This window comes from Saccopteryx bilineata, chromosome 6, assembly GCF_036850765.1.
Source record: "Saccopteryx bilineata isolate mSacBil1 chromosome 6, mSacBil1_pri_phased_curated, whole genome shotgun sequence".
Taxonomy (NCBI): Eukaryota; Metazoa; Chordata; class Mammalia; order Chiroptera; family Emballonuridae; genus Saccopteryx; species Saccopteryx bilineata.
The window spans coordinates 300,115-312,941 of NC_089495.1; the positions used below are offsets into that span (position 1 = coordinate 300,115).

Sequence of the window (12,827 nt, forward strand, 5' to 3'; positions counted from 1 at the left end):
TGATGGCACCTGTTCACTGATGGCTTCTGTCAAGAGTCCTTTTTTCTCAGATTTTCCAGAGTGGTGCTCCTGAATTTTGTAGCACTTAGTGCCTTGTTCTTTGGTTGCGTTTGGAGCCCTCTCTTTCCTCTGGATGTTCGCGGTGAGGCAGGTCAGGCTGGTCACCTTGTACTGACTGTGCTCAGTGCTCGGTGGGCCTCCTGAATTAGAAATTCATGTCCTTCAGACTCGAGGACACAATGTTTGTGTGACACCGTGTTCTCTCTGTTTATGGGTTTTTCTACTCTGAACTTCCTTTGGTCAGAGAGAATATTCCAGGAATGGCCAAATAATTTTAAGTTCCCCCACCCCCACCTGTATTTTCTATTTTCTTGAATTCATTTTACCCCCCTTTATTTTTTCTTAATTGAACTTATTGGGATGACATTGGTTTACCAAGTGGTACAGGTTTTGAGTGTACGACTCGACAGAACATCGTGTGCTCACCGCACTGTGCACCCTGGGCCCCAAGCAGAGTCTCTTTCTGTCCCTGTTCCCCCCCTTCCCCACATCCTCCTGCCCCGAACCCCCTTCCCCACCTCCTCCTACCCCCACCTCCTCCTGCCCCCACCTCCTCCTGCCCCCACCTCCTCCTGCCCCCCACCTCCTCCTGCCCCCCACCCCCCTTCCCCACCTCCTCCTGCCCCCCACCCCCCTTCCCCACCTCCTCCTGCCCCCCACCCCCCTTCCCCACCTCCTCCTGCCCCCCACCCCCCTTCCCCACCTCCTCCTGCCCCCCACCCCCCTTCCCCACCTCCTCCTGCCCCCCACCCCCCTTCCCCACCTCCTCCTGCCCCCCTCCCCCCTTCCCCACCTCCTCTTGCCCCCCACCCCCCTTCCCCACCTCCTCCTGCCCCCACCTCCTCCTGCCCCCATCCCCCACCCCCCTTTCCCACCTCCTCCTGCCCCCACCCCCCACCCCCTTTGCCCACCTCCTCCTGCCCCCCACCTCCTCCTGCCCCCACCCCCTTCCCCACCTCCTCCTGTCCCCCACCTCCTCCTTTCCCACCTCCTCCTGCCCCCCACCTCCTCCTTCCCCACCTCCTCTTGCCCCCCCACCCCCCTTCCCCACCTCCTCCTGCCCCCACCTCCTCCTGCCCCCATCCCCCACCCCCCTTTCCCACCTCCTCCTGCCCCCCCACCCCCTTTGCCCACCTCCTCCTGCCCCCCACCTCCTCCTGCCCCCACCCCTTCCCCTCTGGCTGTTATCATACTGCTGTCTGTGTTTATGTCTCCAATATATGGTTTTTTTGTTTTTTGCTTAATCCCTTCACCTTGTTTCTAGCTTTTGGTTTTTAATACAAAACACTGCACATGTTCACTGCACACAATTTTGTTGAGTCTGGAAGAATGACGCCCAGAAAACCGTCACCACCATCCTGGTCACCAACACATCCACCATCTCCGCGTCTCTCGGTAAGAACACAGCACGGGCTCCGCCGTCTGGCAGGTGAAGGGCGCGGCTCGGTACTGTGGACCCGACGTTGCCGAACCGCAGTGTCTGGGCGCAGCTGTCAGCCTGAGCAGCGGCCCAGATGGACCCGAGGACGACCCGATGGAGGACCGACACGCCCTCGTGCTCTGGACCCGGCTACGTGGAGTCACACGGTTCACTGTGGTTTCCGTGCTGAAGACGAGGATGCTGCTGGCCCGGAGCCCGCGTCCTTCCCCGGGAACACTGCCGGTGGCCTCGCTGCCCCCGCACAGGTGCCGTGGGTGTGCTCGTGTTCCGAGGAGCATGTCATCACAGAGCCCGAGACCCTGGAGCAGCCGTGACCCCGGGACACTCCCTCCTCGTGGGGCACCCCACCAGGTGTCTGACGTGTGTGACTCGCTCAACCTTCCCCGCCAGCCTGGCACGCGTGCTGCGTGTGAGGCGACGGCCGGGCACATGAGGGTGGCACGTGCGCAGCCGCACCTCGCCGGCTGGGGCACACGCGGCCGTGGCTCCGTGCGCAGCTGAGCCAGTCGAGGCGCCCTGCACACTTGGTTGCTGCGCTGGGACTCTGTCACCGAGTTCTCGCCACCTTCACCCGCCGCGCGGCCCACCGGCGCCCACGCTCTTAATGACCTTAAACGCCCACACGAGGGCCGGAGAGGAAGCGCCGCGGGCAGTCATGGAGATCCCAGTGTCCGGCAACAAGCCCGGTGCCGGGGCCAAGCGGAAGTGCTTGTTTACTGGAATGTGCCTGTAGTCACGTGGACGTCCTCATGGTTCTTGGGCATACGCCTGGTCACCTGGGTGGTGGGTGTGGCCACATGGACGCGCATGTCGTCACGTGGGCAATGCGTGCTTGCGTAAGCGTGCTCATGGTCACGTGGGCGGCAGGCACGCGGACTGTGCATGCTCACGTGAGCCTGCGCATGGTTGTGGGGCGGCGGGCGCGGTCGCTTGGACAGGCAGGACTGGTCGAGGCCGGGTGCACGTGGGGTCTGAGCACAGACAGAGCCTGCCCTGCACAGTCAGAGGGAGAGGGGTGGGTGAAGTCTCCGGGACCCTCGTGGTCCCGCTTTGGGTCAGTGAGGAAAAGGGGCGTGCTAGGCTTGCTCACGTGTTTGGCTGCAAGCACTTGACACGATTAGTGTGTGCGCACGTGGAAGACGGCCACGTGCGTGTCCCTGTGAAGAGCTGTGGGTGCTTTCCTGCCGGGCGTTCTCCCAGGTCGCTCTCCTGCCACGTGGATGTGCGGTTCTCCGAGTCCTTCGCCCCCCACTGTGGAAAACAGGTTCCTTGGCGTATTTGCTCGTCCGCCCCTCGAGCCTCCCGTCAGCGGGGATGGCCCGAAGCTTGCCGGCCCCGCAGTGTCTCTGCCACCTGCAGAGCCCACTGCGAACCTCCGGCGTCTGGCTCCATGCTTGCGCTTTCACCAGGCATGGGGTTGACCACTGCTTCCTCTGGTCTGGTCTGTGCAGCGTTGCCAGGCGGGGATGCTGTCTTGTTTGTAGGAGATGCCAGCTGGGCAGGGATGCTACGGGGTGGGGGGGGTGGACAGACACCGGGCAGCTGCCAAGGGGGCCAAGGACAGGGTGCTTTCCTTCACCTTCTGCAACCAGACTGAACACAGACACAGCTTCCCATTCCACTTTGCTGCAGACTCAGCTTCCACAGCAGCGTGACTGCTCAGACCGGAGAAGATGGACCTGGGACACTGCCCAGCAGCCGCATTTCAGGCCCAAATTGCATCTCATACCGGGTGGGCAAAAGGAGGTTTACAGTTGCAAGTGTACGAAACAGCCTACGCTTGTATCGTGACTTTGTGTGTGTGTGTGAGAGAGAGAAGGACAAATAGGGACGGACAGACAGGAAGGGAGAGAGATGAGAAGCATCAGTTCTTTGTTGCAGCAACGAATTAGTCCATCGATGGCTTTCTCATGTGCCTTGACCGGGGGGCTACAGCAGAGTGAGGGACCCCCTTGCTCAAGCCAACGACCTCGGAGTTTCGAACCTGGGTCCTCTGTGCCCTAGTCCGACGCTCTATCCACTGTGCCACTGCCTGGTCAAGCTTGTATTATGACTTATTAATCACTGTGTTTGTTCTTTTCTATATGAATAACTGGAAACCACCCTTTGCCCACTCCCTATTTCAAAGCCATTGGGACTGTGGGTGGACCATGTGCTTCATGCAGGATATGAGGGCACCCTCACGGGCTCCCAGGACCCTTTGGGGCTGCCCAAATGACCGCATGGCCAACCCAGGGCAGCACGTGCTGTCAGCAACTCACCTGGTTGAACTTGAACGGAATTAACGTGCATGTCGTCAGATTTTTTTTCTGTTTCTGTTTGCTAGAGTGTTCTGGGAGTGAGGACTTTGCAACACTGGATAATCTTACTAGAAAAACGTGCTCAGTGAACGGTGCCTGCCTCCACCTGGGCAGTAACCACATGCGTTTTGTTTTGAAACAGGTCCTGCCCGGCATCCTACAGAAGCATTGCTGCATCTCACCTGACAGGAACACAGGTGAGTGCATTTTCTCCTCCTGATGTGAGGTTACAGGTGTCCTCTCCGTGGAAAAATGGAGAAGTTTGATTGCAGGGTCGATATCTGGGATTTTTTTCATCACTTGTTTTAGTGCAGGGTTATAAATTCACGGAATCAAGCAAACTGGTTTGTTCATGTCCACAGGGAGCTGCAGCCTGAGCTCACAGACCGGGGCTTATTTGACGAAGAAACTAGAGTCACACGATTGTTGTCTTGGATTTTTAAGGGAAACTGGTTGTCTTATAAGGCTGAATAGATTAGTTTCAGAATTGTTTTTGTGTCAGTTATACTTGCTCATTGAGGGAAAAGCATCATTATCGGCTATCCTGGAATGCATCTGGAGTCCGTCTGAGATCTAGACTCCACGTGCGATGGCTCAGTGAACTAGACGTCCTCTGTGCCACCACAGCTGGTGAGGCCTCGCTGCGGGTCATCTGTGGGGCTGGAGGTTGTAAGGGACATGGTTGGTGATACTTTAAAGGTCACTTGATGGAAGAGAAAAAGCAAACGTGGAAGTGTGTTGTTTTAAAGTTAAGAAACCATGAACAGAACTGGTCTGGGCGTGTCATCTTGGGGGTCTCTGGACTCCCCCTGGGCAGGGATTCTCACTGCGGGGTGTTCATCTGAGGAATGATGGGCGGTGACGTCTCCCTTCTGCAGAGGGTCCCCTGGGGGTTTTTGTTCCCAGGACCGTGGCTGTGTGCACTCAGGACACCTGCTGGGTGTGAAGCGGAGGTGGCTGGCCTTCTGTAGGTGTTTTCCGGCTTCATGAAAAGAGTCCTAAGGGATTCTCTGTTACAATCTGACTTACTTTGGGGCTCACTGCTTTTCCTGCCGGCAGCACCTTGACCCAGAGGTGGCTGGTGCGGTCACCGTTCTTGTGAGTGACACAGCGTGACTTTCTATGACGCATTCCAATGCAAAGCACTGAGTGTGTAGGGGGAAATAAGGTAATTTTTTTAAAAAAAATTATGAACATCAGTAGATGACATTACTGACCCTGTTTTCTAAAAAGTTCATAGAACTCTGTTTTTTTTCACCCATTTAGTTCTCAGCTGTGATTGTTAGTGTGTCTCTAGGGAAGTTTGTTTAGAACATGGTTTAAATTTTTGAGCATCTTTGAGGGGGAGGGGTGGAGAAGCAGATGAGCGCTTCTCCTGTGTGCCCTGGCCAGAATCAAACCCAGGACCTCCACACGCCAGGTATATACTCTACCACTGAGCCAATTGGCCAGGGCCAGTTCTTTTATATTTTTAGAAAGTTTGTTTTATAATGAGTTTCAGGTTAATATGGGAAATATTGCCAAATAGAGATGCTTTTTTTGCTTTTCATAAGAATCCAGGCAACCAATCTTTGGAACCACAGTGGTCTTCCATTACGAGTTGGATATTGAGGAGATTTGGTAGGCAAAATTTCCTCAGAGTATTTTATATTATAGAGTGTTTCACTGTGAAGTCAGGTATAGAGAATCTGAGGCTGTGGCATTAGGTGTGGAAAAAGGAAGAAATCGAATCAAATGTGAAGAAAGAAGATTTGGCTGAAATGATAACTGTTAAAAAAGCATGAGTTCATTCAGAATTGAAAGATTTGGGAATGAACAGGTTTTTACCGTGAATGTTCATCTAAAATGTCCGAAGCTGCTTAATTATTTAGGAAATGTCAGGCGACTTCCTTAGACACTTTTGCATATTAGTGGCACATGGGGTCCTTATGAACTTGAATGCAACTGGGTTTTACCTTTGTGGTTTTATAGAAGACTTTTCAACTTTTTTATTAAGAAGATCAGCTGTGCAATGGGTCCGAGTGTCTGGGAAGGGGAACACGTGTCACCGTGGGTGGTGGGATTGTCGCTCAAGCGTGTGAACATGCCCAGCTCCGCAGAGCCTACACTCAGACACGGCTGAGGTGGTGAATTGTTTTGTGTGTGTTTCACCACAGTTTTAGAAAGAGATTGACTTTGGGATGAATCCTGCTTTTGTTTCGTTTGCTTGTTGGGTGTTTACTTACCTTGAAACGCCGTATGCTTCATTATCTTACATCCTGTAGCTGAACACGCGGGAGAGACACACCTGCTCCCTGGTGCTCTCGCTGTCCTGGAACAAATACCCTGGGCCGACCTGGCCACCAGGTGTGATGAGGAGCGTCAGACGATGCATTTGAAGTCAAACGGGGCTGCTTTCCCCAGACACACATGTCACCTCTGCCTCTTGCTTATTCTGCTTGTGACACTTTGGTGACTGACATAAGAGCTGGAGTGGATCCCCTGGACGGTGCGGCAGGCTGCCTCACCTTCTGTTCTCACTGGGAAGCTGAGTGCTGGGCAGGTCAAGTGTGTCTGTCGTGAAGGAGGAACACAGCCCAGGAGCAGTTCACACACCACGCGTGCACGCAACGTCCACAAGCACGCACGCGCACACGCATGTGCTTCTTCGCTTCTAGAGCAGCCTTGGCCATGAGCTCTCCTGTTCTCGTTTGCTGACTGGAAGTGGACTCTGGCCAGGCCATTTCTGACCCCTCCTTGGAGAGCCACTGAGGAGCCGCAGGTGGGTGGCGGGCAGTGGGGGCTTGCTGTAGAGCAGGCATCCCCAAACTACGGTCTGCGGGCCGCATGAGGCCCCCTGAGGCCGTTTATCCGGCCCCCCGCCGCACTTCTGGAAGGGGCACCTCTTTCATTGGTAGTCAGTGAGAGGAGCACTGTATGTGGCGGCCCTCCAACGGTCTGAGGGACAGTGAACTGGCCCTCTGTGTAAAAAGTTTGGGGACCCCTGCTGTAGAGGGTGGGGCCCCGCTCCTGGGGGGGGTGCCCAGGCAGGAGGACTTGCGGAACTTAAGATGCTGTCCCGGTCCTCCCTGCTTCACACCTGCCCTGGGTGACCGGTTTCCTGCTCTCGGTGGAAAGTGGCTCCTTGGTGTTTGAATCGACTGCTGGCCAGTCTGGGCTGGGACTCAGGGACACGGTGCAGTTAGTGGTCCCAAATGGGGCTCATTCTGTGCAGTGTAGAAACCATTTTGGGTGTCAGCAGCTTCATGGATATAATTTTTATGACTGGCTCTTCTCTGGACTAAAGTTAGCTTTAAGTATTTCAGGCATTTTTTCCCTCTAAGCCCCAAAGGTCTCTGTAATGCCGGTGGCCAAGGCCAGGTAGGTCCGCATTGGATTCGGGCAGACTGTAGAGAAATTGTGGAGCCAGAAGGTGTTGGGTCGTACTGTTCACTAGAGGCTCACAATGGCGGACGAGCACACAGGCAGGGGAAAACTACTTCTCAGGCAACAAACAGCAAGATGCCCCCACAGGGGCGGGCGGGCGGGCAGGCGGGCTGGCCGGCCATCGCAGTCCCCCAAGCGCAAGCACCCACCATAGCACGTGGGGCTGCTGCGTGCTCCCGCACCAATCGGGCGAAGGGCTTGCAGCCGGTAAACCAGCGAGCAAGCCTAACACAGCTGCCCCAGAGTCTCTTTAGTGCCTTTTCTCTGGTAAGCCGGTGGGGTGAGCACTTTGATTCCTGGGTGGGAGATACCCGCACAGGTGACCGGTCTCTTTCCCCTGGGAGCACGTGGCCCAGGACCGGTGTGCATACACATCGCCAGTGTTAGCACGCCAGGGACAACCTTCTGTGAAGATAGCGCAGGTGGTGCAAATGTGTTTTCTAACAACGGACGCTGAGTCGGAAGAGTTTGGGAGCCATCTGTCTTGTATGGCCTGGTGTCCTTGTCCTGGTTCTCAGTGGCATTGTTTCAGAATTGCCTTGTCATTTGGGAAAATCCAATCGCGGCAGGAGAGCTTAACATACTCTTATTTCGGCCACATGGTGCACTGGGGTCCTGTCTGTTGGGGGACAGCCATCGGCCGCTCAGGACAGTTACACGTTTTGAGAATGAGTTGCTTTTGCAATAAAACAGCAGGATTTTCCTGTGCGAACCCTCATAACAGGTAATGGAACTGCAGACAGGTGAAGTGAATGTGGTGGTGGTTGATTTTTCGAGGTGTTATATTTCTAATTGATAATGGAAGCAAAGTAATTGTGAAACACAGGCCGTCGCCGGGTTGCACAGGAGAGAGGCTTTGTAGGCTTGTTCTTACATTGAATTTGTGTGGAGCTGGAGTGGGCATCCTTACCCGTTAAATGCAACCTAGATGTTTGTTTAACGTGGTCTTTATTTCTACCTTTCTTTGCATGTAAGTACGTAAACCTTTTCAAACCTACCCCATTCGTAACCTGGGAACTGCCTGTAACTTGTACCTAGAATTGGAGTAGAAACAGGTTGTTTTCCATGTATCTTGTGGGACTGACTTTGCGTATTTGCAAACATGTTACATGACAGTCACTGAATTCATGTGTATTTCTGATTCTGGTCTTGGGTTCCGATGGGTGATATGCGGGTGGGCGTTTGACAGCTGGTTTTCCTGAGCTTGGTGACAGGCTGGCGAGAGCCTGGCATCGCTGCCCGGGGCTCGGGAGCACACTGCTAGCCACGTCTCGCAGGTGCGGGCTGGGTCCTGGGCCCATTCTCGTGTGCACATGGGTGGTGTTTGCTTTTGGGGCCGTGGTCTGTGGTTTGTGTCGTCTCCGTGGCGGCAGCTGGGTCCCCGCATAGAGGGTTGACGTGGACGGTCTGTACCAGGTGCTCTGCACAGGCTGGGCTGCCCTTTGTTGCAGTTGGCTGTTGGGCACGAGGCTTTGGCAGCCTGCAGGGGGTTAGCCCTACTTGACCCATGGACTGGTCAGGAGCGGAGCTGGTGGATGGGCTGCAGCTGTTTGTATGCTGAGTTCAAAACGGTGGTGGGTTGCAGTGTGGAGGCCGCCCTGGGTGGTTCTACCCCCGAGTCGAACAAATACGGGAACATCAGTGGCACCGTGTGCTGTCTTTGCCCCAGACCTGTCTGAGGGGAGAAAGGCTCCCAATGACAGGTGACAGAAATGTGGTTGTGAGTGTTCACGTGGAAGGAAGTGTATTTCACTCTTTTCACACCACGCCTGTGTGGGATTCCAGAAATACAGAGACACGACCTAGTGTTCATTGTAAATCCTGGCACTGGGTAGACGAGCGTTTCTGTATTAAGTCTGTTCCTGTGATGTTCTGTGAGGGAGGGACATGGCGATGATGAGGGACTCTGACTCTCGTCACACAGCTGCTCAGTGCTCTGCTGTGACTCAGATGTCGGTTTTCCCTCCTGGTCAGCACACGCTGGTGTAGTGACCCTTCATTCGTCCCCAGTTGTCCGGGTGTGACTTTCCTGTCACGTACGGTGCAGAATAGACAGGCACCAGCAGGCTCTGTCCCTACGTGTGAGGTGACAGCAGACAGTCCAGTCCCTCCCCAAGGGCTGAGCAGCAGCGCCACCTGGTGGGCGCCTTCCGATGAGCAGCAGGAGGCTCCGCGGGGGTGGGGGGCTCAGCTCTGCTGCCCTCTGTCCCCTGGGTCCTCCTTCCTCTAAGGGGTCACTCTCACCAAGCTCTGGCATCAGCCTGGAGGACTTCTGTCTCTGAAATGAGGCCGTTCGAGGGCCTGTGCTAGCGGGCAGCCCCACTCCAGAGCAAGGAGACCCCAGTGGCCTGAGGAGGCTCCTGCGGGGGGCGACTGGACAGAGAGACAAGGGTCAGCACCCAGGAGGCAGTGACACAAAGGTCAGGGGGTGGGGGGACTACAGGAGTGGGTGGGTGGTCTGCAGGGGCCCTCCGCAGAGAGACCCAGAGTGACAGGTGCACCCGGCAGGCCCAGGTGTGCCGCTCTGGGGCAGGTGAGCTGGGGGGCGGGGCCTCCAGTCAGGGGTGGACTTCATGCCGAGTGATCTGTGGGTTCTGAGCAGAGAAGAGTCTGACCTGACTTCCCTTTGAGAACCACTCAGGAGAGCGGGGGTGTGGGAGGCAGGGCCCTAGCGGCTAGTGCGGCCGTCTGGGCGAGATGGTGCTGGTGTCTGGGTGCGCTCTGCGGGTTGGGCGTGCCAGGGCAGGGCCGATGGGACCTGCGGTGGGAGCGGTGGTGGGAATGGTGTGTAGTCTGGGGAAAGTGAGCACCCACGGTGAGTCCAGTTCCAGGCCAGGTACCAAGGAAGAAAAGAGCACCTCGGGTCAGGAGTCAAGAGCTCAGTTTGGAGAGAAACTGCTGGGTTCGAGTTGTCTACTGTGCCTTCAAGTATGTATGGACAGGCGCTGGGTGGAGCCTGGGATCAGGACAGGCCATGCTGGGGGTGGGCACTGAGGGCCGCCTGCACATCGCTGCTGCCGGCAGTCGGGCGGTGGGTGAGGCCCCGGGAGTGAGGGTGGACAGAGAAGGGGTTGGGAAACGGAGCCTGGGGCAGAATGAGGGAGGGTGGAGAAAATCCGGCACAAGTCCCTGAGCGGCAAACGCTAGACTCAGTGCCTGCCCAGGCAGGACCAGGGTAGACCCATGCACACTACTGGCACACACATTTATACATGCACACCATAGGCACACACATGCTTGCACACGCCCACCACAGACACGTATACACCAAGGCACACGCACACCATAGACATGTGTATATGAAGACACACACCCAGGTGCACATGCACGTGTGCATACAAGCACAGACACACGTGCTCGCACGCACAGAAGGCATTGAAGGATTCTGCATTTCTTTGCCACCAGTGCTTGTTCTTATAGCTTGGCTCTTTCTAGAAGGTTTTCTCTCTTCTCCAGTCAGTTCACCCGTCCCCATTCCCACTGAAAAATCTTTAACGTCTGCAGTGGTCTTCAGGTCACATCAGGGACGTGGACAGGTGGTCTGGTGCAAGTCACGTGGTGGGGCACAGAGTGAAGCTGCAGGCGGAGAGGGGCTGGGAGCTGGGCCTGAAGCACCAGGCTCTGCAGGGCCCACGGGGCCCACAGGTGAGCAGTGAGTCTCTGCTGTCGGAGCCCACAGACCACCTGGCGTTCCACATGGGGTTCCATGCAGGTGCAGGTTAGGGAGAGTGTGTTGGCTTTCTGCCAACAGGAAACAGGTGCAGGGAAGATGTTGGATGGGCACCACAGCTTTTAATACCATTTTTTTTTTTGTATTTTTCTGAAGCTGGAAACGGGGAGGCAGTCAGACAGACTTCTGCATGCGCCCGACCGGGATCCACCCGGCATGCCCACCAGGGGGTGATGCTCTGCCCATCCAGGGCGCCGCTCTGTCGTGACCAGAGCCACTCTAGCGCCTGGGGCAGAGGCCAAGGAGCCATCCCCAGCGCCTGGGCCATCTATGCTCCAATGGAGCCCCGGCTGCGGGAGGGGAAGAGAGAGACAGAGAGGAAGGAGAAGGGGAGGGGTGGAGAAGCAGATGGGCGCCTCTCCTGTGTGCCCTGGCCGGGAATCGAACCCGGGACTTCAGCACGCCAGGCCGATGCTCTACCACTGAGCCAACTGGCCAGGGCCAATATCATTTTATTTTATTTTGTTTTATTTTATTCAGTGAGAGATGGGGAGGCAGAGAGACTCCTGCATATACACCAACTGGGATCCACCCAGCATGCCCACTAGGGGGTGATGCTCTGCCCATATGAGGCCACTGCTCTGTTGTTCAGCAATTGAGCTCTTAGCGGCTGAGGCAGAGGCCACGGAGTCATCCTCAGCACCTGAGGCCAACTTGCTCCAACTGAGCCATGGCTGCGAGAGGAGAAGAGAAAGAGAGAGAGAGAGAAGCGAGAGGGGGAGGGGTGGAGAAACATATGCGTACTTCTCCTGTGGGTCCTGTGTGTCCTGACTGGGAGTAGAAACCAGGACATCCACATGCCAGGCCAACGCTCTACCAGTGGGCCAACCAGCCAGGGCCGATACCATTTTTTAAACAAGGCGTGGAACATAAGACAATGGACAGGTCACTGCACTGCAGTCCCTCTGGCATTTCTGGAGAGGGTTGGTCTCAGGATGGGTCGTGTGGCTCCTGCACCGGCTGAGAGCACATGAGCACATGGACTTGACGCTTAGTGGTGCGAGGAGAGCCGCCCACCAGGAGAGCTGGTCCAGAATCAAGCTCAGCCGCCTTCCTGGGCTCCTGTCTGTGGCTGACAGAGTCCTGTGATTGGCAGACGCGGCTCCTTGATACTGTGTTACGGAGCACTTCTCAGGGGAAAACATTGTGCTATTTTCATTGACCTCTTAGTTACAGGAGTAATACTAGAAACAGCCACGTTGCTGAGCACACAGGTGGGCCGCTGCCTCTGGTTTTCCAGCACATGTGAGACGGAGCGTTCCTGTTGTGCAGACGCGAACTCTTGCTGGAGAGCAACACCACAGGCTGTGGACTGCAGCCAAGGAGGACCCTGTGCGTCTGAGAACTAGAATTGCTCCCAGTAGAGAATCTGTAGACAGCTCCATGTAGAAACCTGAGAGATCAGGTAAGCTGTGGGAGAGTCTCGCTGAGTGCCGCCCGGAACCGCTGCTGCCCTGGAGGTTCCCGGGTCAGCCATGTTCGCCAGACACAGACCACATACCGGAGAAGCCATGTGCTGCGTTGTAATGTTCGTACTTGACAGCTGGATTGTAAATGTTTCCGTGTTTCTTTTCTCTGAGGCATTATTTATAACATCTCACTTGTACCTGAAGCGTAACTGAAATAAGTTGTAGGATCTACCTTGTTTCTGATATCTGCCATGTTAAAGTAAAACAAACAGAACGCTGCAAGGGACGTCTTCATACGTGTCCTTCCACACCTGCTGATGGCAGGGCGGGTCGGTGGGCAGTGCGGGTTCGAAGAGCACGCTCACTTTCCGTGCCTTGGACATTTATTGCATGTGAATGTTGCCCTGATTGGTGCTAGTGATTTTCAGCGATGCCCCAGGTGTTTGCTGGGTGACTCTCTG

The 12,827-nt window shown here is 55.7% G+C and overlaps 1 protein-coding gene across 1 annotated transcript in view; it reads left to right on the forward strand.

Annotated features, from left to right (window-relative positions):
• Positions 1-12,827, forward strand: part of DLGAP2 (DLG associated protein 2) — a 464,829-nt gene that overhangs the window by 82,936 nt on the left and 369,066 nt on the right. Inside the window, exon 3 of the mRNA XM_066237265.1 lies at positions 3,944-3,998. Coding sequence (XP_066093362.1) covers positions 3,944-3,998 — 55 coding nt within the window. The remainder of the gene's footprint in view (positions 1-3,943; positions 3,999-12,827) is intronic.